The sequence below is a fragment of the Salvelinus namaycush genome, chromosome 12, assembly GCF_016432855.1.
Source record: "Salvelinus namaycush isolate Seneca chromosome 12, SaNama_1.0, whole genome shotgun sequence".
NCBI classification, from domain to species: Eukaryota; Metazoa; Chordata; class Actinopteri; order Salmoniformes; family Salmonidae; genus Salvelinus; species Salvelinus namaycush.
This window is the reverse complement of record NC_052318.1, coordinates 14,851,010-14,878,492: the sequence shown is the minus strand read 5'-3', so window position 1 is coordinate 14,878,492 and position 27,483 is coordinate 14,851,010. Positions and strand designations below refer to the sequence as shown.

Below are 27,483 nucleotides of genomic sequence, written 5' to 3'. Positions count from 1 at the left end.
TGTTGGGAAGGGCCCATAAGTAAGAATTTTACTGTTAGTCTACACCTGTTGTTCACGAAGCATGTGACAAATATTATTTCATATTGATAATTATTATTTCATATTGATTTGGTTTATGCTTACCGCATTAGCCCAGTGACTCACGGCCCAATATTAGAGGACCAGCAGTGAGAGACACAGCGTGGGCCAGGAACCACACTGATGATGGATTTTCGCCTCCCCAACCACACACACACACACACACACACCACTATTCCCTACCCCCACAAAAATACGCACACACACACACGACACCGAGCGTTTTCTTCACGGTCCTTTGTAGCTCAGTTGGTAGAACATGTAATTGGAACATCAGGGTTGGACTCAAATGCAGTGAATGTCTTGGATGCTTGCATTTTGGGGCGGCAGGTAGCCTAGTGGTTAGAGCGTTGGGCCAGTAACCGAAAGGTTTCTGGATCGAATCTCCGAGCTGTCGTTCTGCCCCCGAACAAGGCAGTTTAACCCACTGTTCCCTGCTAGGCCGTCAATGTAAATAAGAATTTGTTCTTAACTGACTTGCCTAGTTAAATAAAGGTTAAATATATATATATTTTTAAATAGACGAAACAAAATGAAATACCATATCATTTTGAACAGCTCATCTCACCAGTAGTCCACTGTCCTGTCCAGCTCTTCATCCTGTCAAATTCCACATCCAGTTCCACACAAAAACCCACACGGCCCATCTTCCATATCCAGCATGATGAGCGGTAATGAAGCCCCCAGGGTATGGGTTAATACCATTTCACTTTCCTCAATGCTTCTCTATGAGGTAAAAAAGGAAATTGGAATTTCAGTTGAGTTATGGAATTGACTGAATTAAAATGAAATTGACCAACAATGGAAGCCCCACATGGTTCTATGCCTCAGAGAAGGCAGCACCCCCCCCCCTCCCCAGCTTCCCCATCCCTGGCCACACCAGCGCATCAGTTGGGAGTGGAGTCTCAGTCACCGGACACATCTGACCTTCCCTCGTCACCAGGAGCGTCACCAGGACCATCACCTGGACCGTCACCTGGACCGTCTTGGCGTCAGGACTCACCACAGCAGTGGCCAAGGAAGAGGCCAGGCCCAGGAGCCTCCACACGGCTCCACACGGCTGACAAAACCAGTGTTTTATGGAATGTCATAAGGAACAAGACAGAGAAAATAAAATTCCATCTTTTCCCAAGACATCAGACCAACTGGAAAGCTTCCCTGCCTGATGTTCTTCCAGTAACTTTTCTTCTATGTTTAAAAGGGAGCAAGCTCTTGGACATAGAACAGAGTATGGGCCAGGGCAGGCGGGAGAGACAGACCGACTGAAAATGAGAGAGGGGGCCGCATGCTCAGCGCGTGCTGAACCATCCCTGAGATCAGGTCGGGAAAGTCCGCCCTTCCCCGTTCCGAGGCGAAGTTATTCCCTCTGGAGAGGCAGGGAGGATTTCCACAGGCTTGCTGGATAACCCCAAGCTCACGATGGATGTGATGAGTGGGCAGAAAGATCAGCTAGACTATAGCTAAATGCTATCCTTTGAGTAACACTCCCTGAACAGAAGCACAGAAGAGCATGTAGGGCAGAGAAGCCAGTCACTCTTATGCATGGACAATATAGCCGGCCTACCATTTCCTTATGCTGTGTCTTTGTCAAATGTACATCTGTAGCAAACACACACACACATATCCGTAAAGTATTCAGACCCTTGACTTTTTCCACATTTTGTTACGTTACAGCCTTATTCTAAAATTGATTAAATAAAACATTTTCCTCAATCAACACACAATACCCCATTATGACATCACAATACCCCATTATGACATCACAATACCCCATTATGACAAAGCGAAAAACAGGTTGAGACGTTTAAAAAAATATATATATATTTCTTAAAATAAAAAACAGAAATACCTTATTTGCATAAGTATTCAGACCCTTTGCTATGAGACTTGAAATTGAGCTCAGGTGCATCCTGTTTCCCTTGATCATCTTTGAGATGTTTCTACAACTTGATTGGAATCAACTTGGGGTAAATTCAACTGATTGGACATGATTTGGAAAGGCACAAACCTGTCTATATAAGGTCCCACAGTTGACAGTGCATGTCAGAGCAAAAACCGTAAAGCTCCGATGACAGTATTGTGTTGATGCACAGATCTGGGGAAGGGTATCAAAACATTTATGCAGCATCGAAGGTCTCCAAGAACAGTGGCCTCCATCATTCTTAAATGGAAGAAGTTTGGAACCACCAAGACTCTTCCAAACTGTACATTTACAGTGCATTCAGGTCCTATTCAGACCCCTTGACTTTTGTTACGTTAAGTTAGTTGTTACATTACAGCCTTATTCTGAAATTGATTTAATTGTCGTCCCCCCCCATCAACCTACACACAATACCTCATCATATCAACGCAAAAACAGGTTTAGACATTTTAGCAAACTTATATAAAATAAAACTGAAATATCATATTTATATAAATATTCAGACCCTTTACTCAGAACTTTGTTGAAGCACATTTGGCAGCGTTTACTGCCTCAAGTCTTCTTGGGTATGACTCTACAAGCTTGGCACACCTGTATTTGGGGAGTTTCTCCCATTCTTTTCTGCAGATCCTCTCAAGCTCTGTAAGGTTGGATGGGAAGCATCACTGCATAGCTATTTTCAGGTCTCTCCAGAGATGTTCGAACAGGTTCAAGCCCGGCTCTGGCTGGGCCACTCAAGGACATTCAGAGACTTGTCCCAAAGCCACTACTGCGTTGTCTTGGCTATTTGCTTAAGGTTGTTGTCCTGTTGGAAGGTGAACCTCCAGGCTGTGTAAAGGCTATTTGACCAAGAAGGAAGGTGATGGAGTGCTGCATCAGATGACCTGGACTCCACAATCACCCGACCTCAACCCAATTGAGATGGTTTGGGATGAGTTGGCCCGCAGAGTGAAGGAAAAGCAGCCAACAAGTGCTCAGCATATGTGGGAACTCCTTCAAGACTGTTGGAAAAGCATTCCAGGTGACTACCTCATGAAGCTGGTTGACAGAATTCCAAGAGTGTGCAAAGCTGTCATCAAGGCAAAGGGTGGCTACTCTGAAGAATCAAATTGATTTTGATTTGTTTAACACTTTTTTTGGTTACTACATGATTCCATATGTCTTATTTCAAAGTGTTGATGTCTTCACTATTATTCTACAATGTAGAAAATAGTACAAATAAAGAAAAGGTGTCCAAACTTTTGAGTGGTACTGTATATATTTTTTTTTAAATTTCAGTCTTATTACTGTAACATTTTATCTCTGAAATGAGCCCATTTAGTCTTCTTCAGTTAACTTCAGGCTTCTTCACAACCCGCTGTGAATGATAGTTGACTGAGAAATGCTATTCTATTCACTTTAATTGCAAGCCTCATTCAAAGGTCATGTCATTCAGTACCACAGTAGCCTCCCTCAATTACAGCTCCCTTTGACTGCACGCTCAATTCAGACAGATTGCAATTGCGAATGTCATCCCTCTCTGACATTCAAGTATTAAAAAAATGGGTCAAAGAGACGAAGGTACAACAATGAGCCAATATCCCACACAGCACAGGGAATGGAAAAATCAGCATTCGTAGTATTGCGACACTGTCTGTATTTTTAAATGGCATTGAAAAGGCAAGATGGCCTACTTAATCTGCACAGGTGGGAGAACTTGAGTCTGGTCTACCTTTTAACCCAATATCAAGCGTCAGTGCTAAGGTATGCCAACTCAACTGGCCCATACATTATGGCCTGCTAAATACATGAGGCCATATTAGGGTTGATTGCATCACAAATGTAGGCCTAAGAGGGCAAGATGCTGCAGATATGTCCAATGTCAACTTAAAAATCTTCCCTTTCTGCTTTTCTGGCGAACATTTCTTCTCAGAGTAAGTTACTCTGAAAAGTTGCTAAAGTTCTTTAAAACGACTTTTAAATGAAAACTCTGTTCCCTTGAATAGTTCACAATGTCCTTGAGAGGCCGGTGCAACAATAATGCAGAATTGGCTGTGGGAGCATGATTTGCACTTATCAGAGAGAAACATGGAGTGGAGTTTCTTATGCATCAATTAGGCATACAGAGCCAGCAGCACCAACACTGGGGCACTTTACCCCTACAGTTACCAGGTCCTTGGTAAAAACCTAGATTGCTGCTTTGAAGTGCAGGAAAAAGTAAAAAAGACGCTGTTTGAAACTCTTTCTCTCGCTCCCTCTTCCTCACTATCCTTCTCTCTCTCAGCAAAAAAAAAATCCCAGCCAAAGCTGCCCACCCCACCCAGGTATCCAACCATCAGATCCGCTGCCATGAATATCACGGAAGAATGCAGAGTAAAATAGGGGGTGTCACACATGACCGAGAAACAAACACACACTGCCAGATTGGATGCTTGCACTCATAAGTATTTTCGTTTTTACCAGTGAGTGTGTCTTGGTTGCCAGCTCCTGAGAACAGAGAAGAGAACAGTGAATCCAGGCTCCTCATCCATCTCGTCTTCTTGGCTCCGGTTGGGTTTGAGATTAAAGCCCCCGCACCCCTTCTCTCCTCTCTCAGGCAGTCCCTGTGTGTGCAAGTATCACACCTGCATACTATGCAAAGGCAACTTTCTTCATCTGGGTGTAGAGTGGGAGATATCTTGTTTCCTAATATCAGTCATTCTCGAGTACAGCTCTGCTGTGAAAAAACACCAAGTACATATTAAAACTGTCACAGAAACGTTTGGAAACTGAACCCTACAGAGCCCTGATAAATTAACATTACGCATATTAAATAGAATCCCACCTATGTACCTCGATCAAGACAAACAATCCTTCATCAGGCATTATTCCACTAAATATTAACCTGATTATTTACATGTCCTCACTCAGCTGACAGATTCACTGTCAAACACAGGAGAACACAATGTTTTATCACTCCATTTCCCTGTTTTAGCCAGCAGCTATTTATCAAGCGGTAAATAAGCAAAGTTCCACAAATGAACATGAGCCATATGAATAAAAACATTATTTTGTCAGGCTGTACTATAAGTCTGAGGAAAGGTTCAGTGTGCCCATGCCAATGTTGGTAATGTGGTGACAACTGTCACAGCATACTCCGGAGACACAACAAAGGAATTTCCCTAAAGCCTCGGTTTTGAATTGTCAAAACCTGTTACAACACGACTGGTTTACACTGCGTCCTTGCTCCAGACTAATCTAAGGCAGTACACTTCAAATCAAATCCCTCTGACACAATGACAAGATCCTTGCAAATATAGCCTACTGTAGTAGTTTGAAAGTAGAAAAATATATATTTGTATAGTTGTTCATATACTTAATTATGGAGAGCTCAAAAGTCTCCTTCCTTTTTATAACAGACCAGTGCAAGCGTAGTTAGGGCCTACTTCACATACCATCCTCCACACTTACCTAGCCAAATGTCTGAAGCAACAAGTAACAGGGCTCAACTTTGACTGAGCTTGAATTGAACACCATGCAGGAGAAACCTTATAATTACTGAGAGTAGCTTTAGTTTCAGCCAGGGTTGCAAGATTCTTGGAACTTTCAATAAACTCACAGGTTTGCCCAAAATCAGGTGGAAATAAGCAGGACATTTTCAAACCCTAGTTTCAGCAGCCTGCCCTTAAAAATCAACTGGAAGGGAATGTACAGTTGAAGTCGGAAGTTTACACACACTTAGGTTGGAGTCATTAAAACTCGTTTTTCAACCACTCCACAAATTTCTTGTTAATAAACTACAGTTTAGGCAAGTCGGTAAGGACATCTACTTTGTGCATGACAAGTAATTTTTCCAACAATTGTTTACAGACAGATTATTTCACTTATAATTCACTGTATCACAATTCCAGTGGGTCAGAAGTTTACATACACTAAGTTGACTGTGCCTTTAAACAGCTTGGAAAATTCCAGAAAAAGATGTCATGGCTTTAGAAGCTTCTGATAAATGATGTCAATTAGCCTGAGTCAATTGGAGGGGTAGCTGTGGATGTATTTCAAGGCCTACCTTCAAACTCAGTGCTTCTTTTCTTGACATCATGGAAAAATCAAAAGAAACCAGCCAAGACCCCAGAAAAAAAATTGTAGTCCTCCTTGGGATTAAATTCCAAACACGCAAGTATAAACACCATGGGACCACGCAGCCATCATACCGCTCAGGAAGGAGACGCGTTCTGTCTCCTAAAGATGAATGTACTTTGGTGCGAAAAGTGCAAATCAATCCCAGAACAACAATAAAGGACCTTGTGAAAATGCTGGAGGAAACAGGTACAAAAGTATCTATATCCACAGTAAAACGAGTCCTATATCGACATAACCTGAAAGGCCGCTCAGCAAGGAAGAAGCCACTGCTCCAAAACCGCCATAAAAAAGCCAGACTACGGTTTGCAACTGCACATGGGGATAAAGATCGTACTTTTTGGAGAAATGTCCTCTGGTCTGATGAAACAAAAATAGAACTGTTTGGCCATAATGACCATCGTTACGTTTGGAGGATAAAGGGGGAGGCTTGCAAGTCGAAGAACACCCTCCCAACCGTGAAGCACGGGGGTGGCAGCATCATGTTGTGGGCGTGCTTTGCTGCAGGAAGGACTGGTGCACTTCACAAAATAGATGGCATCATGAGGTAGGAAAATTATGTGGATATATTGAAGCAACATCTCAAGATATCAGTCTGGAAGTTAAAGCTTGGTCGTAAATGGGTCTTCCAAATGGACAATGACCCCAAGCATACTTCCAAAGTTGTGGCAAAATGGCTTAAGGACAACAAAGTCAAGGTATTGGAGTGGCCATCACAAAGCCCTGACGTCAATCCTATAGAAAAGTTGTGGGCAGAACTGAAAAAGTGTGTGCGAGCAAGGGGGCCTACAAACCTGACTCAGTTACACCAGCTCTGTCAGGAGGAATGGGCCAAAATTCACCCAACTTATTGTGGAAAGCTTGTGGAAGGTTACCCAAAACGTTTGACCCAAGTTAAACAATTTAAAGGCAATGCTACCAAATACTAATTGAGTGTATGTAAACTTCTGACCCACTGGGAATGTGATTAAATAAATAAAAGTTTAAATAAATAATTCTCTCTACTATTATTCTGACATTTCACATTCTTAAAATAAAGTGGTGATCCTAACTGACCTATGACAGGGAATTTTTACGAGGATTAAATGTCAGGAATTGTGAAAAACTGAGTTGAAATGTATTTGGCTAAGGTGTATGTAAACTTCCGACTTCAACTGTAGGTACTACTTTATAGGAGCTTCAAGTAATTTTTCTATTCCAGGATTAATCCCAAATGGCACCATATTCCCTATATAGTGCACTACTTTTGACCTGGTCATTTAGAATCCCATGGTGCCTATAGGTACCCAACCTGATATTTAGCCAACAAACCTATCATCATATCATCACTGGATTTACTTGGTTTAGTAAATTGTTAAAAAAATATATTTTTTCAACTAAAATACGAAGATGTGGACATCCTCCTAAAAAGCAAGGCCTTTTGCACAAGTCATGGGTTTACATCCCAAATGGCACCCTATTCACCCATAGGGCTCTAGTCAAAAGTAATGCACTAGGGTTTAGGGTTCCCCAACTGGCGGCCCTTGATTGTATTTGGCCTCCCAAGTTTTCAGAATTGTGATTGTTGGACATAATACTCGTAAAAACACCAGGAAATCAGCTCCAAGTGATTTTAATTCAGGAAATCTGTTGAAGTATTCCAACACATAATAGAGATATATACCGTATGTATATCCCAATATCATCAAGGTTAGAAATGATCATGTTTAAGTCAAATATTATATCTGTCGGTCAATTTGCGGTGTACAAATGATTTGTAATCATGTTCCGGCACCCTGAACGTCCGCTCCAATTTGTTTTATTTTTATTATAATAATAATGATAATCTGCCTGTAGCTAAATGTAGTTGGGGACCCCTGGTGTAAAGGTTCCAACACATCCCACAATGCACAGCTCACAAGGATATCTACTGTAGGTTCGGGACGATACCAGTATCGTGATACTCGTTAGCATCGTAGCAAGTAAACAAAACACTAAGAGGGTTGAACTTCTTTAGGAAAAAAGCCCTAATGTTAGAAACAAACATCCTAATGTTGTCATCCAGAGTCACATTTATTTAATATTCCAAGCTATAACACACCATATTTTACATACAGTATGTTTTTAAAAAGCCAAAGAATGAGGTCTGCTTTGTGTTTTAATTTTTGCTATGGGGAAAAAAACATTGCAATACTGGCATCGTCCCGACCCTAATCTACTGCAGTAACAAACACGTCACTACCATACTGTCTGTATCATACGTCATTATCCTCAGTGGATTATCATTTTGTCCTTGCTTCAATGGATCCACCACACCATAATCACCAGTAAACTGATGAGAACATCATTGACCATCATCCCACCACCATTACAGCAACAGACTCACACCATAATCAGCAATCAGTCACGTTATCATTAACTCATGCGACATAATCACCAGTCAGTCAGTAAATTGTGTACAGTATGGATATCAAATCAGTCACGTTATCATTAACTCATGCGACGTAATCACCAGTCAGTAAATTGTGTACAGTATGGATATCCAATCAGTCACGTTATCATTAACTCATGCGACGTAATCACCAGTCAGTCAGTAAATTGTGTACAGTATGGATATCAAATCAGTCACGTTATCATTAACTCATGCGACGTAATCACCAGTCAATAAATTGTGTACAGTATGGATATCCAATCAGTCACGCCATAAACTCAATGTGACTCACACAACAGAATCGCCAGTCAGTCGGTCAGTCAGTCAGTGTCTGCATCCTAAATGGCACACTGTGGGCCCTGGTGAAAAGTAATGCACTATATAGGGAATAGGGTGCCATTTGGGACGCAACCAGTGAGTTGTATACAATATGGAGTGGGCAGCCACTCACCTCAGAGGGTTTATTGTGCGCCTGTCTGACCCAGGTGCTGCTGGTCCCTGTGTTCTTGGAGGACTTGGACCAGGAGGTCACTTGACCTGCAGACAATGACACAGTTACATTTCAGATTTACATGTTTTTAGCATCCATTTACCTTATCCAGAGCGACTTACAGCCAGAGGAGAAAGGAGGCTACAATTCCAATCACAACTTAGGGCATCTGAGAGTCTGACTAACTTGCCTAGTCTAATTAAGCAATTAGGTCACGCTATGGCTGTGGTACCTCCTAATGTTGCAACTATACAAAGCGACCACAATCAGAGCTACCCATCAAGGCCATTTGAATTGAAAGCCCCAGAGTAGCACAGGGTCAAAATGATCATTGGGATCCTTCAATTAGAAACATGATAACCCATGTTTAACAGATGCAGGCTAGCCTGGGCATCAGCCCATGTCAATAAGCCATTGTAGACTAGAGTGACTGGCTTGTTAATAGCACTCAGATGCACTGATTGTTCAGGGAGCATCGCGCAGTATGGCCCCCCGGCACAAGGCCCAGAGCTATGGCCACTGGTCCAGCGTTAGGAGTTGCCGTAGGCACACATTTCAGATCAGATTACCTCTCCCAATCATGAATGAATCCAATTAGGGATGAAAGAATTCAAACCTGACCTAAGAGGTAATTTCACCATTCACAACCATACATAGGTCAATCACTTGGCCACCACTATAGTGGCTCACAGTGACCAGTCAGTCAGTCAGTCACAGAAGCAACGATGCAGGCATAAACATCTGGACACGGGCTCTCTCTGTCTTTGATCTGAGCCCAAGCCACTTCAAAGAGGCAGGGATGCAGCGAACGGAGAAACCGAGACGACAGGAAGCAGAATATGGGAGTAGTAGAGAGAGGAGGCCAGGCTAGTGACTGTTCCTGCTATGGGATGCGTCTCAAACCTCATCCTATTCCCAACCGTGGGCTCACAGGGTGTTGCTGCTGAGGGTGTTCTCTTCAGGGCCTGTTGTAGTCCAAGTACTGTACAGTTCTCATGGCTCATTCCTGACTAATTAGTCTCCAATGGTGTCAATCCCTCCCTCTCCATTTTTCTCTCTCCATCACCCCCTCCCTCAGTCTCTCTTTTCCACGCTCCCCTGTCCCTTTCATCATCTCTAACTAAATCAACTCACTGCCAGTGGTGTCCGTGGTGTCCGAGTCATTGCTACTGCTGGAGTATTTTCTCCTCTTCGTCTCCCTCTCCATCTGTAAGGGAAGAAGGAAAACAATCAGCGACACATCAGCAGCAATTACAGTAAAGGGCTGGCTATGGTTACTATACTGCTAGAGAGTCAAACTAGGACACTGTGGGTGAGGTAGTTAGCCTATAGCACAGGGGAAGGGTGAGACTGAGGATATCTGCTCTGTAGATATGCATGTCTGATTCCCCATCCATCCACAGAGAGAATGGAGTACAGTGAGTCAGGAAAGAGAAGCACTAGAGGAAAAAGCAGGTTATGGCCTTGAGTGACTGAGAGCAGATTTATGTGGCCATAAAACAGGACTTTTCCCCTCTTATATTGGGCTCTTGCTGTTGCCTTGTTCAGCCTGCCCTGGGCTTTACTAGTGACATTTAGAATTCCAAACAGAGCTGCCTCTAAAGAATAACTGGATACGTAGTGCTGACTATATAATTGACTTCCTGCATCTGACTGGCCTGGATGGAGGTTCAGTGGCGAGGTGTACCTCAGGGATGTGTTGTTTTTCCTTTATTGTTTTGCCCTCAGCGCCGTATCAAAGATGTAGAAAAACCAAAAACAGCGGCTGGTGGGAGTCATATTTCATACTATAGATTGAAGACAGGGAGACAGCAACTCATCTTCTCCCCTTCACATGAGAAGGAAAAAACACAGACTGGAGTTTGACTGACAGCTTTTCAACTGGGAAGAAAACCTGTGTGGTTTTTCCCTTTCTCTCTCTTTATCTTTTCCTCTCCCTCCATTGCAACCATGAAACAAAATCCTCGTCAAGATCGAATCATTTCCTCATCCATGGAGAGAAAGAAGTCTGCATTAGTCAAACAGGAATAACAGATGTATAAAGAATAAAATAAAAAATTGTGTTTGAGATCCATTTTCAGAAGAAACTCTTAAATGTAGAGCAGGTTTCCCCCAGAGGAGCCGTACTCCACAGCACAGAGAGAGAGAGAGAGACGTCTCAGAGCACGCCGTATAAGAGAGAGAGAGAGCGAGAGAAGAGAGAGCGCGCCGTCTCAGAGAAGGAGAGCGCGCCTTCTCAGAGAAGGAGAGCGCGCCGTCTCAGAGAGGGAGAGCGCGCCGTCTCAGAGAGGGAGAGCGCGCCGTCTCAGAGAGGGAGAGCGCGCCGTCTCAGAGAGGGAGAGCGCGCCGTCTCAGAGAGGGAGAGCGCGCCGTCTCAGAGAAGGAGAGCAAGGGAGAGCGCGCCGTCTCAGAGAGGGAGAGAGAGCGAGAACACCCTCTCAGGGAGCGAGAACGCCCTCTCAGGGAGCGAGAGCGAGAACACCCTCTCAGGGAGCGAGAACGCCCTCTCAGGGAGCGAGAGAAAGAGATAACGCCCTCTCAGGGAGCGAGAGAAAGAGATAACGCCCTCTCAGGGAGCGAGAGAAAGAGATAACGCCCTCTCAGGGAGCGAGAGAAAGAGAGAACGCCATCTCAGAGAGCGAGAGAGAGAGAGAGAGATAGAGAGAGAGACCGAGCGAGCGAGATAAAGGGGGAGAGTGCTCGCTTTGTCTCAGAGAGAGAGCTCTAGTATGGTATTCCACTCCTCTGTCTCTCTCCCCCCCTTCTCTCTCTCGCTACACATACTGTAACGTAGTAGTTGGCATGCCATTCTTTGCATCGTGGCCCAGATGGATTACATTACTGCGCTATGTGACTCTACTATGCCCCTCTTTTCACGCATGGCTCAAATCGCCTACTTGTGAATGGCGGCACGGGATAGCGAAACTGGTAGTGCCAGTCCATCAGTAGTAGTAGTAGTAGTATTATACTAGTAGTAGTAGTATGCTAGTAGTAGTAGTAGGGTAGTAGTAGTAGTAGGGTAGTAGTAGTAGTATGCTAGTAGTAGTACTATGCTAGTAGTAGTACTATGCTAGTAGTAGTAGTAGTAGGGTGGTAGGGTAGTAGTAGTAGTAGGGTAGTAGTAGTAGTAGGGTAGTAGTAGTAGCATGCTAGTAGTAGTAGTAGGGTAGTAGTAGTAGCAGGGTAGAAGTAGTAGTAGGGTAGTAGTAGGGTAGTAGTAGTAGGCTAGTAGTAGTAGTAGGGTAGTAGTAGGGTAGTAGTAGTAGTAGTAGGGCAGTAGTAGTAGTAGTAGGGTAGTAGTAGTAGTAGGGCAGTAGTAGTAGTAGGGTAGTAGTAGTAGTAGTAGTAGTAGTAGTAGTAGTAGTAGTGTAGTAGTAGTAGTAGTAGTAGTAGTAGTAGTAGTAGTAGTAGTAGTAGTAGTAGTAGTAGTAGTAGTAGGGTAGTAGTAGTGTAGTAGTAGTAGTAGTAGGGTAGTAGTAGTAATAGTAGTATGGTAGTAGTAGTAGTAGGGTAGTAGTAGTAGTATGGTAGTAGTAGTAGTATGGTAGTAGTAGGGTAGTAGTACGGTAGTAGTAGTAGTAGGGTAGTAGTAGTAGTAGTAGTATGGTAGTAGTAGTAGTAGTAGGGTAGTAGTAGTAGTAGTAGTAGTAGTAGTAGTAGTAGTAGTAGTAGTAGGGTAGTAGTACGGTAGTAGTAGTAGTAGTAGGGTAGTAGTAATAGTATGGTAGTAGTAGTAGTAGGGTAGTAGTAGTATGGTAGTAGTAATAGTAGGGTAGTAATAGTATGGTAGTAGTAATAGTATGGTAGTAGTAGTAGTAGGGTAGTAGTAGTAGGGTAGGGTATTTCCACATAAAAGGACCCATGAGCACCAACATGTGAAGTTCATAGGAGCATATCTAATTGGGTGTCAAATGAAAGCTAAGAGTCTATTTATTTGGAAACTGAAGGTATAGATACATTATCCATCATCTCCAGGCATAAGTAAAGACTTTGATTTCTGGATAAACAGACGGAAAATAGTTCTTAAAAAACATCTACCAGAAAAAGTCTTAAAAAGGTTTTATAAATACATCAAAACACAATAATGTTGAAGTAAAGCCCCCTGCCAACTAATATCAGTGTTTTCCACTAGCACTGGCTGTTGGCTATACAACCAACTACAGAGTCATTTTCAGCAGAGTACTTCATGCACTTAAATTAACTAGCCTACTTTTAAATTCCCAAGTCAGAAAGAAATCTGCAGAGACCTCTACCGCTGGAATAAACAATCTGCAGAGACCTCTACCGCTGGAATAAACAATCTGCAGAGACCTCTACCGCTGGAATAAACAATCTGCAGAGACCTCTACCGCTGGAATAAACAATCTACAGAGACCTCTACCGCTGGAATAAACAATCTGCAGAGACCTCTACCGCTGGAATAAACAATCTGCAGAGACCTCTACCGCTGGAATAAACAATCTACAGAGACCTCTACCGCTGGAATAAACAATCTGCAGAGACCTCTACCGCTGGAATAAACAATCTACAGAGACCTCTACCGCTGGAATAAACAATCTGCAGAGACCTCTACCGCTGGAATAAACAATCTGCAGAGACCTACTACCGCTGGAATAAACAATCTGCAGAGACCTCTACCGCTGGAATAAACAATCTGCAGAGACCTCTACCGCTGGAATAAACAATCTGCAGAGACCACTACCGCTGGAATAAACAATCTGCAGAGACCTCTACCGCTGGAATAAACAATCTGCAGAGACCTCTACCGCTGGAATAAACAATCTACAGAGACCTCTACCGCTGGAATAAACAATCTGCAGAGACCTCTACCGCTGGAATAAACAATCTGCAGAGACCTCTACCGCTGGAATAAACAATCTACAGAGACCTCTACCGCTGGAATAAACAATCTGCAGAGACCTCTACCGCTGGAATAAACAATCTGCAGAGACCTCTACCGCTGGAATAAACAATCTGCAGAGACCTCTACCGCTGGAATAAACAATCTGCAGAGACCTCTACCGCTGGAATAAACAATCTGCAGAGACCTCTACCGCTGGAATAAACAATCTGCAGAGACCTCTACCGCTGGAATAAACAATCTGCAGAGACCTCTACCGCTGGAATAAACAATCTGCAGAGAACTCTACCGCTGGAATAAACAATCTGCAGAGACCTCTACCGCTGGAATAAACAATCTGCAGAGACCTCTACCGCTGGAATAAACAATCTACAGAGACCTCTACCGCTGGAATAAACAATCTACAGAGACCTCTACCGCTGGAATAAACAATCTGCAGAGACCTCTACCGCTGGAATAAACAATCTACAGAGACCTCTACCGCTGGAATAAACAATCTGCAGAGACCTCTACCGCTGGAATAAACAATCTGCAGAGACCTCTACCGCTGGAATAAACAATCTGCAGAGACCTCTACCGCTGGAATAAACAATCTGCAGAGACCTCTACCGCTGGAATAAACAATCTGCAGAGACCTCTACTCTACCGCTGGAATAAACAATCTGCAGAGACCTCTACCGCTGGAATAAACAATCTGCAGAGACCTCTACCGCTGGAATAAACAATCTGCAGAGACCTCTACCGCTGGAATAAACAATCTGCAGAGACCTCTACCGCTGGAATAAACAATCTACAGAGACCTCTACCGCTGGAATAAACAATCTGCAGAGACCTCTACCGCTGGAATAAACAATCTACAGAGACCTCTACCGCTGGAATAAACAATCTGCAGAGACCTCTACCGCTGGAATAAACAATCTACAGAGACCTCTACCGCTGGAATAAACAATCTGCAGAGACCTCTACCGCTGGAATAAACAATCTGCAGAGAACACTACCGCTGGAATAAACAATCTGCAGAGACCTCTACCGCTGGAATAAACAATCTGCAGAGACCTCTACCGCTGGAATAAACAATCTGCAGAGAACACTACCGCTGGAATAAACAATCTGCAGAGACCTCTACCGCTGGAATAAACAATCTACAGAGACCTCTACCGCTGGAATAAACAATCTGCAGAGACCTCTACCGCTGGAATAAACAATCTACAGAGACCTCTACCGCTGGAATAAACAATCTGCAGAGACCACTACCGCTGGAATAAACAATCTGCAGAGACCACTACCGCTGGAATAAACAATCTGCAGAGACCTCTACCGCTGGAATAAACAATCTGCATCTTCTAGCAATCTATTGAAAGGACAAACACCTGTCAGTCACAAAGTGAGAAAACACCTGTCAGTCACAAAGTGAGCAATGACATGGAAACAATGCTGGTGTGACAGTCTGCTCGGTACCTGGGTGTGTGCATTGTGGTTGCAGTCACATTTCTACACAGAAGGAGAGAGCATGAATTTGTACGTCCCATATAATTAACATTTACATTTGAGTCATTTAGCTGACACACTTATCCAGAGCGTTTTACAGTAGTTAGTGCATACATTTTCATACTTACAGTAGTTAGTGCATACATTTTCATACTTACAGTAGTTAGTGCATACATTTTCATACTTACAGTAGTTAGTGCATACATGATCATACTTACAGTAGTTAGTGCATACATTTTCATACTTTAATGTGGTAATGATGAGTAAAAATCCACTTAGCCTATTGTTTTCTGGCACATTAATTTATTTTCTTTCGAGTGCATGATAGTTGGATGATAATCCTAGTCGTATTAGTAACCCATGCTAGTTGGATGATAATCCTAGTCGTATTAGTAACCCATGCTAGTTGGATGATAATCCTAGTCGTATTAGTAACCCATGCTAGTTGGATGATAATCCTAGTCGTATTAGTAACCCATGCTAGTTGGATGATAATCCTAGTCGTATTAGTAACCCATGCTAGTTGGATGATAATCCTAGTCGTATTAGTAACCCATGCTAGTTGGATGATAATCCTAGTCGTATTAGTAACCCATGCTAGTTGGATGATAATCCTAGTCGTATTAGTAACCCATGCTAGTTGGATGATAATCCTAGTCGTATTAGTAACCCATGCTAGTTGGATGATAATCCTAGTCGTATTAGTAACCCATGCTAGTTGGATGATAATCCTAGTCGTATTAGTAACCCATGCTAGTTGGATGATAATCCTAGTCGTATTAGTAACCCATGCTAGTTGGATGATAATTCTAGTCGTATTAGTAACCCATGCTAGTTGGATGATAATCCTAGTCGTATTAGTAACCCATGCTAGTTGGATGATAATCCTAGTCGTATTAGTAACCCATGCTAGTTGGATGATAATCCTAGTCATATTAGTAACCCATGCTAGTTGGATGATAATCCTAGTAGTATTAGTAACCCATGCTAGTTGGATGATAATCCTAGTCATAATAGTAACCCATGCTAGTTGATGAGTCAGATATTTTTCATCTCTGTCACAAGAAACCGCTCGCCCATGCGGTGAGCTTTTGAGAACAGTGTTTTCCCACTAATTGCATTTTGGAATATTCCTGCATGGCCTACAGCCATGTGCGCATTGTTGAGCTTTTAATATGAAGAAACACAACGTTGTCAACATTTTAAGCTAAACCGGTCTGATCTATTGCATCAGCCACATGGCTTTTTTATATGCAGTAGTTGTATGAATTTTGGATCTGTCATCCCAGAACTGTCCCAGAGTCCGTTTCAAACGTAGACATATTTTATCATCACGGGGATGATAGGACACCCTTAATTTTGAGCCCTGAAGGGAATTATTTTAAGAAGATATAAAAAGTGTTTGGTTGTAATTGTAATTTTGCAATATTTTATAAGCTACCAAGGGTGGCCAACCATCCTCCAAGACAGCCTTAAAGGGGCAGTGTTGTATTTTGAAACAGGTTTGAATATGCAAAGAGCCAATAGTCCAACAAGCTCTCACTGCAGAATCAGGCATTCATCCACGTTCTCCAAAACGTCAAATTTCAAAGAGTTTATGTTGCTCCTGGTGCTCTGCACTGTTCCATTTCTCCAAATGTAAAAATTGGAGTTAAGGTTTAAGTCTAGGCACTCATTCCAAATGGTTACAGTTTGGAACAGGGTTAAAACAAGAAATGAAAAACGAGTGTCCACGACTGGGATCAAACACGCATTCTTCTGATCTAGAGTCATGGGATTAAGCCCATCCACCACCCCTGTCCACAATGCCCTAGCAAAACCCAACCTACTTGATGGCAATAGCACTCACTGTTGCTCCCTAGTGGCCGGTTTTGAAGACATTTTCCGACATCCTCAGAACATGGCTAGACGTCCAATTTCGACGTGAATCTTGAACGATCTCCCTGAACAGGCAGAGTGTAGCCTACATTTTTGTCTGATTCTCTAAGGTAAAACACATAGTAATGCATCTTGTTTTGTAAAGTGGTTCCTTGCATCATACAATTATATAAAAATGGTGTTGGAGACCTTTTTGTTTTTGTTGGGACAAGTGCCTTGTGCTTTGGACAAGTCAAAAATCTGTCCCTACTTTTCCGAAGATCAGGGACCCTTGATTCAATTCCATTACTGTAATTCCGTTACCGGGTGTAAATCCACTTAATTTACAGTAGTAGTTCAATAACTAAAAGAGATTTTTTTCAAAGTCAAGGTGCCATGTCATAGCTGATACCCCATTGTTTCTGCAGACATCTTGGAATCTTAAATCGGAGCAGATATTTACCTCAATTTCTGTCAAATTAGGTCCCATAAAAATTTACGGGACATTACCAGAATTCCATGTATTTTTTTTTTATTCAGTGGAAATTGTTAAAATACATTTTTGGTTTGTTAATCTTTGAAATCAATGTTTTTTTGTTCAGCAAACATTTTAAAGTGAAAACACTAAGTCAAAGCATAAATCCATTACCATGGAATTGCCCAGTAGTAGTGTGTCCTCATGCCTGCTCGCGCTACACAGAGAGGAGAGGAGACGGGCCAAAACATGCCTGGTCCTTCCCACAACAGTCTCTTCATGGTGTCACTACACAGGGACATGTCTCTGCTGCCCCTGGCCTCATTGACAGGGTGCCAAGTGGCACCCACTGCGCACGCTTGCGCACACACACACCCCCTAACTGACTCACTCACTGGGGAGGGCTGTGTGTGATGACTGAGCTGCATGGATGGAGGCCGCAGGCTAAAAAGGCTCCATCCCAAAACTGTCTGAGAGTGCCAAAGTGAGCTGCCTGGTCATTTCCGTGAGAGTCTGTGTGTGTGTGTCTCTGCCTGGTCTTTCAAAGTGCTGAGAGATGACTGCCAAGCTCATTAGAAGGCTAATTCTGACACAGAGCCTCTGAAATGGATAGTTACTGCCTGCCTGCAAACCCTGCCAGCGTGCCTGGCCTGTCTGCCTCCCTGCCAACGTGCCTGGCCTGTCTGCCTCCCTGCCAGCGTGCCTGGCCTGTCTGCCTCCCTGCCAGCGTGCCTGGCCTGTCTGCCTCCCTGCCAGCGTGCCTGGCCTGTCTGCCTGGCCTGTCTCTCCATCAACTAGTCTCAAAGCCTCTCTCCCGCTCTCCAGTAACAAGCCTCTAACTCTCTCTCCAGCAACAAGCCTCTCTCCCTCCATCTATCCAGCATCGAGCCTCACTTCCTCCCTCTCTCTCTCTCCAGCAACGAGCCCCCCTCTCCAGCAACGAGCCTCGCTCCCTCCCGCTCTCCAGCAATGAGCCTCACTTCCTCCCCCCTCCAGCAACGAGCCCCTCTCTCTCCAGCAACGAGCCCCTCTCTCTCACTCACTCCAGCAACAAGCCTCGCACTCTCCAGCAACAAGCCTCGCTCTCTCGTTCTCTCCAGCAACAAGCCTCTCACTCTCGCTCTCTCCAGCAACAAGCCTCGCTCACTCCAGCAACAAGCCTCTCTAACTCTCCAGCAACAAGCCTCTCTCGCTCTCTCGTTCTCCAGCAACAAGCCTTTCCCTCTCTCCAGCAACAAGCCTCTCTCGCTCTCTCCAGCAACAAGCATCTCTCCCTCTCTCCAGCAACAAGCCTCTCTCCCTCTCTCCAGCAACAAGCCTCTATCCCTCTCTCCAGCAACAAGCCTCTCTCCCTCTCTCCATCAAGCCTCTCTCCCTCTCTCCAGCACCAAGCCTCTCTCTCTCTCTCCAGCAACAAGCCTCTCTCGCTCTCTCGTTCTCCAGCAACAAGCCTCTCCCTCTCTCCAGCAACAAGCCTCTCTCGCTCTCTCGTTCTCCAGCAACAAGCCTCTCCCTCTCTCCAGCAACAAGCATCTCTCCCTCTCTCTATCAAGCCTCTCTCCCTCTCTCCAGCAACAAGCCTCTCTCTGTCTCCAGCAACAAGCCTCTCTCTCTCTCTCTCTCCAGCAACAAGCCTAGCTATCTCTCTCTCCAGCAACAAGCCCATCTCTCTCTCTATCTCTCTCTCCAGCAACACGCCTCTCTCGCTCTCTCCAGCAACAAGCCTCTCTCGCTCTCTCCAGCAACAAGCATCTCTCCCTCTCTCCAGCAACAAGCCTCTCTCCCTCTCTCCAGCAACAAGCCTCTCTCCCTCTCTCCAGCAACAAGCCTCTCTCCCTCTCTCCAGCAACAAGCCTCTCTCCCTCTCTCCATCAAGCCTCTCTCCCTCTCTCCAGCAACAAGCATCTCTCTCTCTCTCCAGCAACAAGCCTCTCTCTGTCTCCAGCAACAAGCCTCGCTCTCCCGCTCTCCAGCAACAAGACTCGCTCTTTCGCTCTCCAGCAACAAAACTCGCTCTCTCGCTCTCCAGCAACAAGCCACTCTCTCCCTCTCCAGCAACAAGCCACGCTCTCCAGCAACGAGCCCCTCTCTCCAGCAAGAGCATATCTCTCCAGCAACAAGCTTCTCTCTCTCACTCTCTCCCGCTCTCTCTCCAACAACAAGCCTCGCTCTCTAACTCACTCACTCCAGCAACAAGCCTCGCACTCTCCAGCAACAAGCCTCGCTCTCTCGTTCTCTCCAGCAACAAGCCTCTCTCTCTCCAGCAACAAGCCTCTTACTCTCTCTCTCTCCAGCAGCAAGCCTCCCTCTCTCTTCAGCACCAAGCCTCCCTCTCTCACAAACACCAAGCCTCCCTCTCTCACAAACACCAAGCCTCCCTCTCTCACAAACACCAAGCCTCCCTCTCAACAAGCCCATCTCTCTCTCCAGCAACAAGCCCATCTCTCTCTCCAGCAACAAGCCCATCTCTCTCTCTCTCCAGCAACGAGCCTTGCTCCCGTCCTATCTCCAGCAACGAGCCTCGCTCCCTCCCTCTCTCCAGCAACAAGCCTTGCTCCCTCCCTCTCTCCAGCAACGAGCCTAACTCCCTCCCTCTCTCTCCAGCAACGAGCCCCTCTCTCTCAGGCAACGAGACCTGGTCTCTCTCAGGCAACGAGCCTCGCTCGCTCTCAGGCAACGAGCTTCCCTCTCTCTCCAGCAACAAGCCACCCTCTCTCTCCAGCAACAAGCCACCCTCTCTCTCCAGCAACAAGCCACCCTCTCTCTCCAGCAACAAGCCACCCTCTACTCCCTGTCTCTCTCCAGCAACACACCACCTCTCAGTGACCTCTCTCTCTCTCCAGCAACAAGCCTCCTTCTCTCTCCAGCAACAAGCCTCCCTCTCTCTCCCTCTTTCTGTAAAGCACGACACCTCTCCCGCTCTCCAGCAACAAGCCTCGCTCTTTCGCTCTCCAGCAACAAGCCACGCTCTCCAGCAACGAGCCCCTCTCTCCAGCAAGAGCATATCTCTCCAGCAACAAGCTTCTCTCTCTCACTCTCTCCCGCTCTCTCTCCAGCAACAAGCCTCCCTCTCTCTCCCTCTCCAGCACAACACCCATCTCTCTCTCTCCAGCAACAAGCCTATCACTCTCTCTCAAGCAACAAGCCTCGCTCTCACTCCCGCTAGCCCCCCTCTCCAACAACAAGTCTCCCTCTCTCTCCAGCAACAAGCCTCCCTCTCTCTCCAGCAACAAGTCTCCCTCTCTCCAGCAACAAGCCTCTCTCTCTCTCCAGCAACAAGCCTCCCTCTCTCTCCAGCAACAAGCCTCCCTCTCTCTTCAGCACCAAGCCTCCCTCTCTCACAAACATCAAGCCTCCCTCTCAACAAGCCTCTCTCCCTCTCTTCAGCAACAAGCCTCTCTCCCTCTCTCCAGCAACAAGCCTCTATCCCTCTCTCCAGCAACAAGCCTCTCTCCCTCTCTCCATCAAGCCTCTCCCCCTCTCTCCAGCAACAAGCCTCTCTCTCTCCAGCAACAAGCCTCCCTCTCTCTCCAGCAACAAGTCTCCCTCTCTCCAGCAACAAGCCTCTCTCTCTCTCCAGCAACAAGCCTCCCTCTCTCTCCAGCAACAAGCCTCCCTCTCTCTCCAGCAACAAGCCTCCCTCTCTCTTCAGCACCAAGCCTCCCTCTCTCACAAACATCAAGCCTCCCTCTCAACAAGCCTCTCTCCCTCTCTCCAGCAACAAGCCTCTCTCCCTCTCTCCAGCAACAAGCCTCTATCCCTCTCTCCAGCAACAAGCCTCTCTCCCTCTCTCCATCAAGCCTCTCCCCCTCTCTCCAGCAACAAGCCTCTCTCTCTCCAGCAACAAGCCTCTCTCTCTCCAGCAACAAGCCTCTCTCCCTCTCTCCATCAAGCCTCTCTCCCTCTCTCCAGCACCAAGCCTCTCTCTCTCTCTCCAGCAACAAGCCTCTCTCGCTCTCTCGTTCTCCAGCAACAAGCCTCTCCCTCTCTCCAGCAACAAGCCTCTCTCACTCTCTCGTTCTCCAGCAACAAGCCTCTCCCTCTCTCCAGCAACAAGCATCTCTCCCTCTCTCCATCAAGCCTCTCTCCCTCTCTCCAGCAACAAGCCTCTCTCTCTCTCCAGCAACAAGCCTCTCTCTGTCTCCAGCAACAAGCCTCTCTCTCTCTCTCTCTCCAGCAACAAGCCTAGCTATCTCTCTCTCCAGCAACAAGCCCATCTCGCTCTCTATCTCTCTCTCCAGCAACAAGCCTCTCTCGCTCTCTCCAGCAACAAGCATCTCTCCCTCTCTCCAGCAACAAGCCTCTCTCCCTCTCTCCAGCAACAAGCCTCTCTCCCTCTCTCCAGCAACAAGCCTCTCTCCCTCTCTCCATCAAGCCTCTCTCCCTCTCTCCAGCAACAAGCATCTCTCTCTCTCTCCAACAACAAGCCTCTCTCTGTCTCCAGCAACAAGCCTCGCTCTCCTGCTCTCCAGCAACAAGACTCGCTCTTTCGCTCTCCAGCAACAAAACTCGCTCTCTCGCTCTCCAGCAACAAGCCACTCTCTCCCTCTCCAGCAACAAGCCACGCTCTCCAGCAATGAGCCCCTCTCTCCAGCAAGAGCATATCTCTCCAGCAACAAGCTTCTCTCTCTCACTCTCTCCCGCTCTCTCTCCAGCAACAAGCCTCGCACTCTCCAGCAACAAGCCTCACTCTCTCGTTCTCTCCAGCAACAAGCCTCGCTCTCTCCAGCAACAAGCCTCTTACTCTCGCTCTCTCCAGCATCAAGCCTCGCACTCTCCAGCAACAAGCCTCGCTCACTCCAGCAACAAGCCTCTCTAACTCTCCAGCAACAAGCCTCTCTCGCTCTCTCGTTCTCCAGCAACAAACCTCACACGCTCTCTCTCTCTCCAGCACAACACCCATCTCTCTCTCTCCAGCAACAAGCCTCCCTCTCACTCCCGCTAACCCCCCTGTCCAACAACAAGTCTCCCTCTCTCTCCAGCAACAAGCCTCCCTCTCTCTCCAGCAACAAGCCTCCCTCTCTCTCCAGCAACAAGTCTCCCTCTCTCTAGCAACAAGCCTCTCTCTCTCTCCAGCAACAAGCCTCCCTCTCTCTCCAGCAGCAAGCCTCCCTCTCTCACAAACACCAAGCCTCCCTCTCTCACAAACACCAAGCCTCCCTCTCTCACAAACACCAAGCCTCCCTCTCAACAAGCCCATCTCTCTCTCCAGCAACAAGCCCATCTCTCTCTCCAGCAACAAGCCCATCTCTCTCTCTCTCCAGCAACGAGCCTTGCTCCCGTCCTATCTCCAGCAACGAGCCTCGCTCCCTCCCTCTCTCCAGCAACAAGCCTTGCTCCCTCCCTCTCTCCAGCAACGAGCCTAACTCCCTCCCTCTCTCTCCAGCAACGAGCCCCTATCTCTCAGGCAACGAGACTTGCTCTCTCTCAGGCAACGAGCCTCGCTCGCTCTCAGGCAACGAGCTTCCCTCTCTCTCCAGCAACAAGCCACCCTCTCTCTCCAGCAACAAGCCACCCTCTCTCTCCAGCAACAAGCCACCCTCTACTCCCTGTCTCTCTCCAGCAACACACCACCTCTCAGTGACCTCTCTCTCTCTCCAGCAACAAGCCTCCTTCTCTCTCCAGCAACAAGCCTCCCTCTCTCTCCCTCTTTCTGTAAAGCACGACACCTCTCCCGCTCTCCAGCAACAAGCCTCGCTCTTTCGCTCTCCAGCAACAAAACTCGCTCTCTCGCTCTCCAGCAACAAGCCACTCTCTCCCTCTCCAGCAACAAGCCACGCTCTCCAGCAACGAGCCCCTCTCTCCAGCAAGAGCATATCTCTCCAGCAACAAGCTTCTCTCTCTCACTCTCTCCCGCTCTCTCTCCAGCAACAAGCCTCCCTCTCTCTCCCTCTCCAGCACAACACCCATCTCTCTCTCTGCAGCAACAAGCCTATCACTCTCTCTCAAGCAACAAGCCTCGCTCTCACTCCCGCTAGCCCCCCTCTCCAACAACAAGTCTCCCTCTCTCTCCAGCAACAAGCCTCCCTCTCTCTCCAGCAACAAGACTCCCTCTCTCCAGCAACAAGGCTCTCTCTCTCTCCAGCAACAAGCCTCCCTCTCTCTCCAGCAACAAGCCTCCCTCTCTCTCCAGCAACAAGCCTCCCTCTCTCTCCAGCAACAAGCCTCCCTCTCTCACAAACATCAAGCCTCCCTCTCTCACAAACATCAAGCCTCCCTCTCAACAAGCCCATCTATCTCTCCAGCAACAAGCCCATCTCTCTCTCAAGCAACAAGCCCATCTCTCTCTCTCTCCAGCAACGAGCCCACCTCCCTCCCTCTCTCCAGCAACAAGCCTTGCTCCCTCCCTCTCTCTCCAGCAACGAGCCCCTCTCTCTCAGAAAACGAGACTTGCTCTCTCTCAGGCAACGAGCCTCGCTCTCTCTCAGGCAATGAGCCTCGCCCTCTCTCAGGCAACGAGCCTCGCTCGCTCTCAGGCAACGGGCTTCCCTCTCTCTCCAGCAACAAGCCACCCTCTCTCTCCAGCAAAAAGCCACCCTCTCTCTCCAGCAACAAGCCACCCTCTCTCTCCAGCAACAAGCCACCCTCTCTCTCCAGCAACAAGCCACCCTCTCTCTCCAGCAACAAGCCACCCTCTCTCTCCAGCAACAAGCCACCCTCTACTCCCTGTCTCTCTCCAGCAACACACCACCTCTCAGTGACCTCTCTCTCATCAACACGCCTCTCTCACTCCCTCTCTCTCCAGCAACAAGCCTACCAATCACTCCCTCTCTCTCTCCAGCAACAACCCTTGCTCTCTCCAACAACAAGCCTCACTCTCTCTCTCCAGCAACAAGCCTCCCTCTCTCTCCCTCTTTCTGTAAAGCACGAAACCCATTTCTCTCTCTCCAGCAACAAGCCCATTTCTCTCTCTTCAGCAACAAGCCTCGCTCTCATTCCCACTATCTCTCCAGCAACAAGCCTCCCTCTCTCTCTCCAGCAACAAGCCTCTGTCTCTCGCTCTCGCCTCTTCCAGCAACAAGCCTCCCTTTCTCCACTTCATGCAAAAAGCCTCCCTCTCTCCACTTCCAGCAACAAGCCTCCCTCTCTCTCCAGCAACAAGCCTCCCTCTCTCCCTCTCTCCAGCAACAAGCCTCTCTCCCTCCCTCTCTACAGCAACGGGCCCCTCTCTCCAGCAACGAGCCCCGCTCTCCAGCAACAAGAAACTCTCTCCAGCAACGAGCCTCACTCTCTCTCAGGCAACGAGCCTCGCTCTCGCTCAGGCAACGAGCCTCGCCCTCTCTCAGGCAACGAGCCTCGCCCTCTCTCAGGCAACGGGCTTCCCTCTCTCTCCAGCAACAAGCCACCCTCTCTCTCCAGCAAAAAGCCACCCTCTCTCTCCAGCAACAAGCCACCCTCTCTCTCCAGCAACAAGCCACCCTCTCTCTCCAGCAACAAGCCACCCTCTCTCTCCAGCAACAAGCCACCCTCTCTCTCCAGCAACAAGCCACCCTCTACTCCCTGTCTCTCTCCAGCAACACACCACCTCTCAGTGACCTCTCTCTCATCAACACGCCTCTCTCACTCCCTCTCTCTCCAGCAACAAGCCTACCAATCACTCCCTCTCTCTCTCCAGCAACAACCCTTGCTCTCTCCAACAACAAGCCTCACTCTCTCTCTCCAGCAACAAGCCTCCCTCTCTCTCCCTCTTTCTGTAAAGCACGCAACCCATTTCTCTCTCTCCAGCAACAAGCCCATTTCTCTCTCTTCAGCAACAAGCCTCGCTCTCATTCCCACTATCTCTCCAGCAACAAGCCTCCCTCTCTCTCTCCAGCAACAAGCCTCTGTCTCTCGCCTCTTCCAGCAACAAGCCTCCCTTTCTCCACTTCATGCAAAAAGCCTCCCTCTCTCCACTTCCAGCAACAAGCCTCCCTCTCTCTCCAGCAACAAGCCTCCCTCTCTCCCTCTCTCCAGCAACAAGCCTCTCTCCCTCCCTCTCTACAGCAACGGGCCCCTCTCTCCAGCAACGAGCCCCGCTCTCCAGCAACAAGAAACTCTCTCCAGCAACGAGCCTCACTCTCTCTCAGGCAACGAGCCTCGCCCTCTCTCAGGCAACGAGCCTCGCTCTCTCTCAGGCAACGAGCCTCGCTCTCTCTCAGGCAACGAGCCTCGCTCTCTCTCCGGCAACGAGCCACCCTCTCTCTCCTGCAACGAGCCACCCTCTCTCTCCAGCAACAAGCCACCCTATCTCTCCAGCAACAAGCCACCCTCTCTCTCCAGCAACAAGCCACCCTCTACTCCCTGTCTCGCTCCAGCAACACACCACATCTCACTGACCTCTCTCTCATCAACACGCCTCTCTCACTCCCTCTCTCTCCAGCAACAAGCCTCCTTCTCTCTCCAGCAACAAGCCTCCCTCTCTCTCCCTCTCTCTCTAAAGCACAACACCCATTTCTCTCTCTCCAGGAACAAGCCCATTTCTCTCTCTCCAGCAACAAGCCTCGCTCTCATTCCCGCTATCTCTCCAGCAACAAGCCTCCCTCTCTCTCTCCAGCAACAAGCCTCTGTCTCTCGCTCTCGCCTCTTCTAGCAACAAGCCTCCCTCTCTCCACTTCCAGCAACAAGCCTCCCTCTCTCCACTTCCAGCAACAAGCCTCCCTCTCTCCAGCAACAAGCCTCCCTCTCTCCAGCAACAAGCCTCTCTCCCTCCCTCTCTCTCTCCAGCAACGAACCCTCTCTCCAACAACGAGCCCCGTTCTCCAGCAACAAGCCCCGCTCTCAAGCAACGAGACTCGCTCTCCAGCAACAAGCCTCTCTCTCTAGCAATGAGCTTCGCTCTCTCTCCCTCTCTCACTCCAGCAACAAGCCTCGTTCTCGCTCTCTCCAGCAACAAGCCTCGCTCTCTCCAGCAACGAGCCTTGCTCTCTCCAGCAACGAGCCTCTCTCTCTCCAGCAACGAGCCTCTCTCTCTCCAGCAACGAGCCTCTCTCCCTTCCTCGCTCCAGCAACAAGACCCTCTCTCCAGCAACAAACCCTCTCTCCAGCAAAGAGCCCTTTCTCCAGCAACGAGCCTCGCCCTCCAGCAACGAGCCTTGCTCTCCAGCAACAAGCCTCTCTCCCTCTCTCTCTCTAGCAACGAGCCTCGCTCTCTCTCCCTCTCTCTCACCCCAGCAACAAGCCTCGCTCTCGCTCTCTCCAGAAACAAGCCTCGCTCTCTCCAACAACAAGCCTCCCTGTCTCTCTCTCCAGCAACAAGCCTCCCTGTCTCTCTCTCCAGCAACAAGCCTCCCTCTCTCTCTCTCCAGCAACAAGCCTCCCTCTCTCTCTCCAGCAACAAGCCTCCCTCTCTCTCTCCAGCAACAAGCATCTCTCTTCAGCAACAAGCCTCCCTCTCTCTTCAGCACCAAGCCTCCCTCTCTCTCCAGCACCAAGCCTCCCTCTCTCTCCAGCACCAAGCCTCCCTCTCTCTCCAGCAACAAGCCCCTCTCTCTCTTCAGCAACAAACCCATCTCTCTCTCTCTCTCCAGCAACGAGCCTCCCTCTCTCTTCAGCACCAAGCCTCCCTCTCTCTCCAGCAAAAAGCCCATCTCTCTCTCCAGCAACAAACCCATCTCCCTCCCTCTCTCCAGCAACGAGCCTCGCTCCCTCCCTCTCTCCAGCAACGAGCCCCTCTCCAGGAACGAGCCCCTCTCTCCAGCAACGAGCCCATCTCTCCAACAACGAGCCCCTCTCTCCAACAACGAGCCCCTCTCTCCAACAACGAGCCCCTCTCTCCAACAACGAGCCCCTCTCTCCAACAACGAGCCCCTCTCTCCAATAACTAGCCCCT

The 27,483-nt window shown here is 47.6% G+C and overlaps 1 protein-coding gene across 1 annotated transcript in view; it reads right to left on the bottom strand.

Moving 5' to 3' along the window:
* The window catches only part of LOC120056944 (protein Jade-1-like), a 230,211-nt gene that overhangs the window by 158,215 nt on the left and 44,513 nt on the right, over positions 1-27,483 (bottom strand). The window contains exons 2-3 of the mRNA XM_039005244.1: positions 10,129-10,201; positions 8,956-9,041 (exon numbers count right to left, since the gene is read on the bottom strand). Of these exons, the coding sequence (XP_038861172.1) occupies positions 8,956-9,041; positions 10,129-10,201 (159 nt within the window). The remainder of the gene's footprint in view (positions 1-8,955; positions 9,042-10,128; positions 10,202-27,483) is intronic.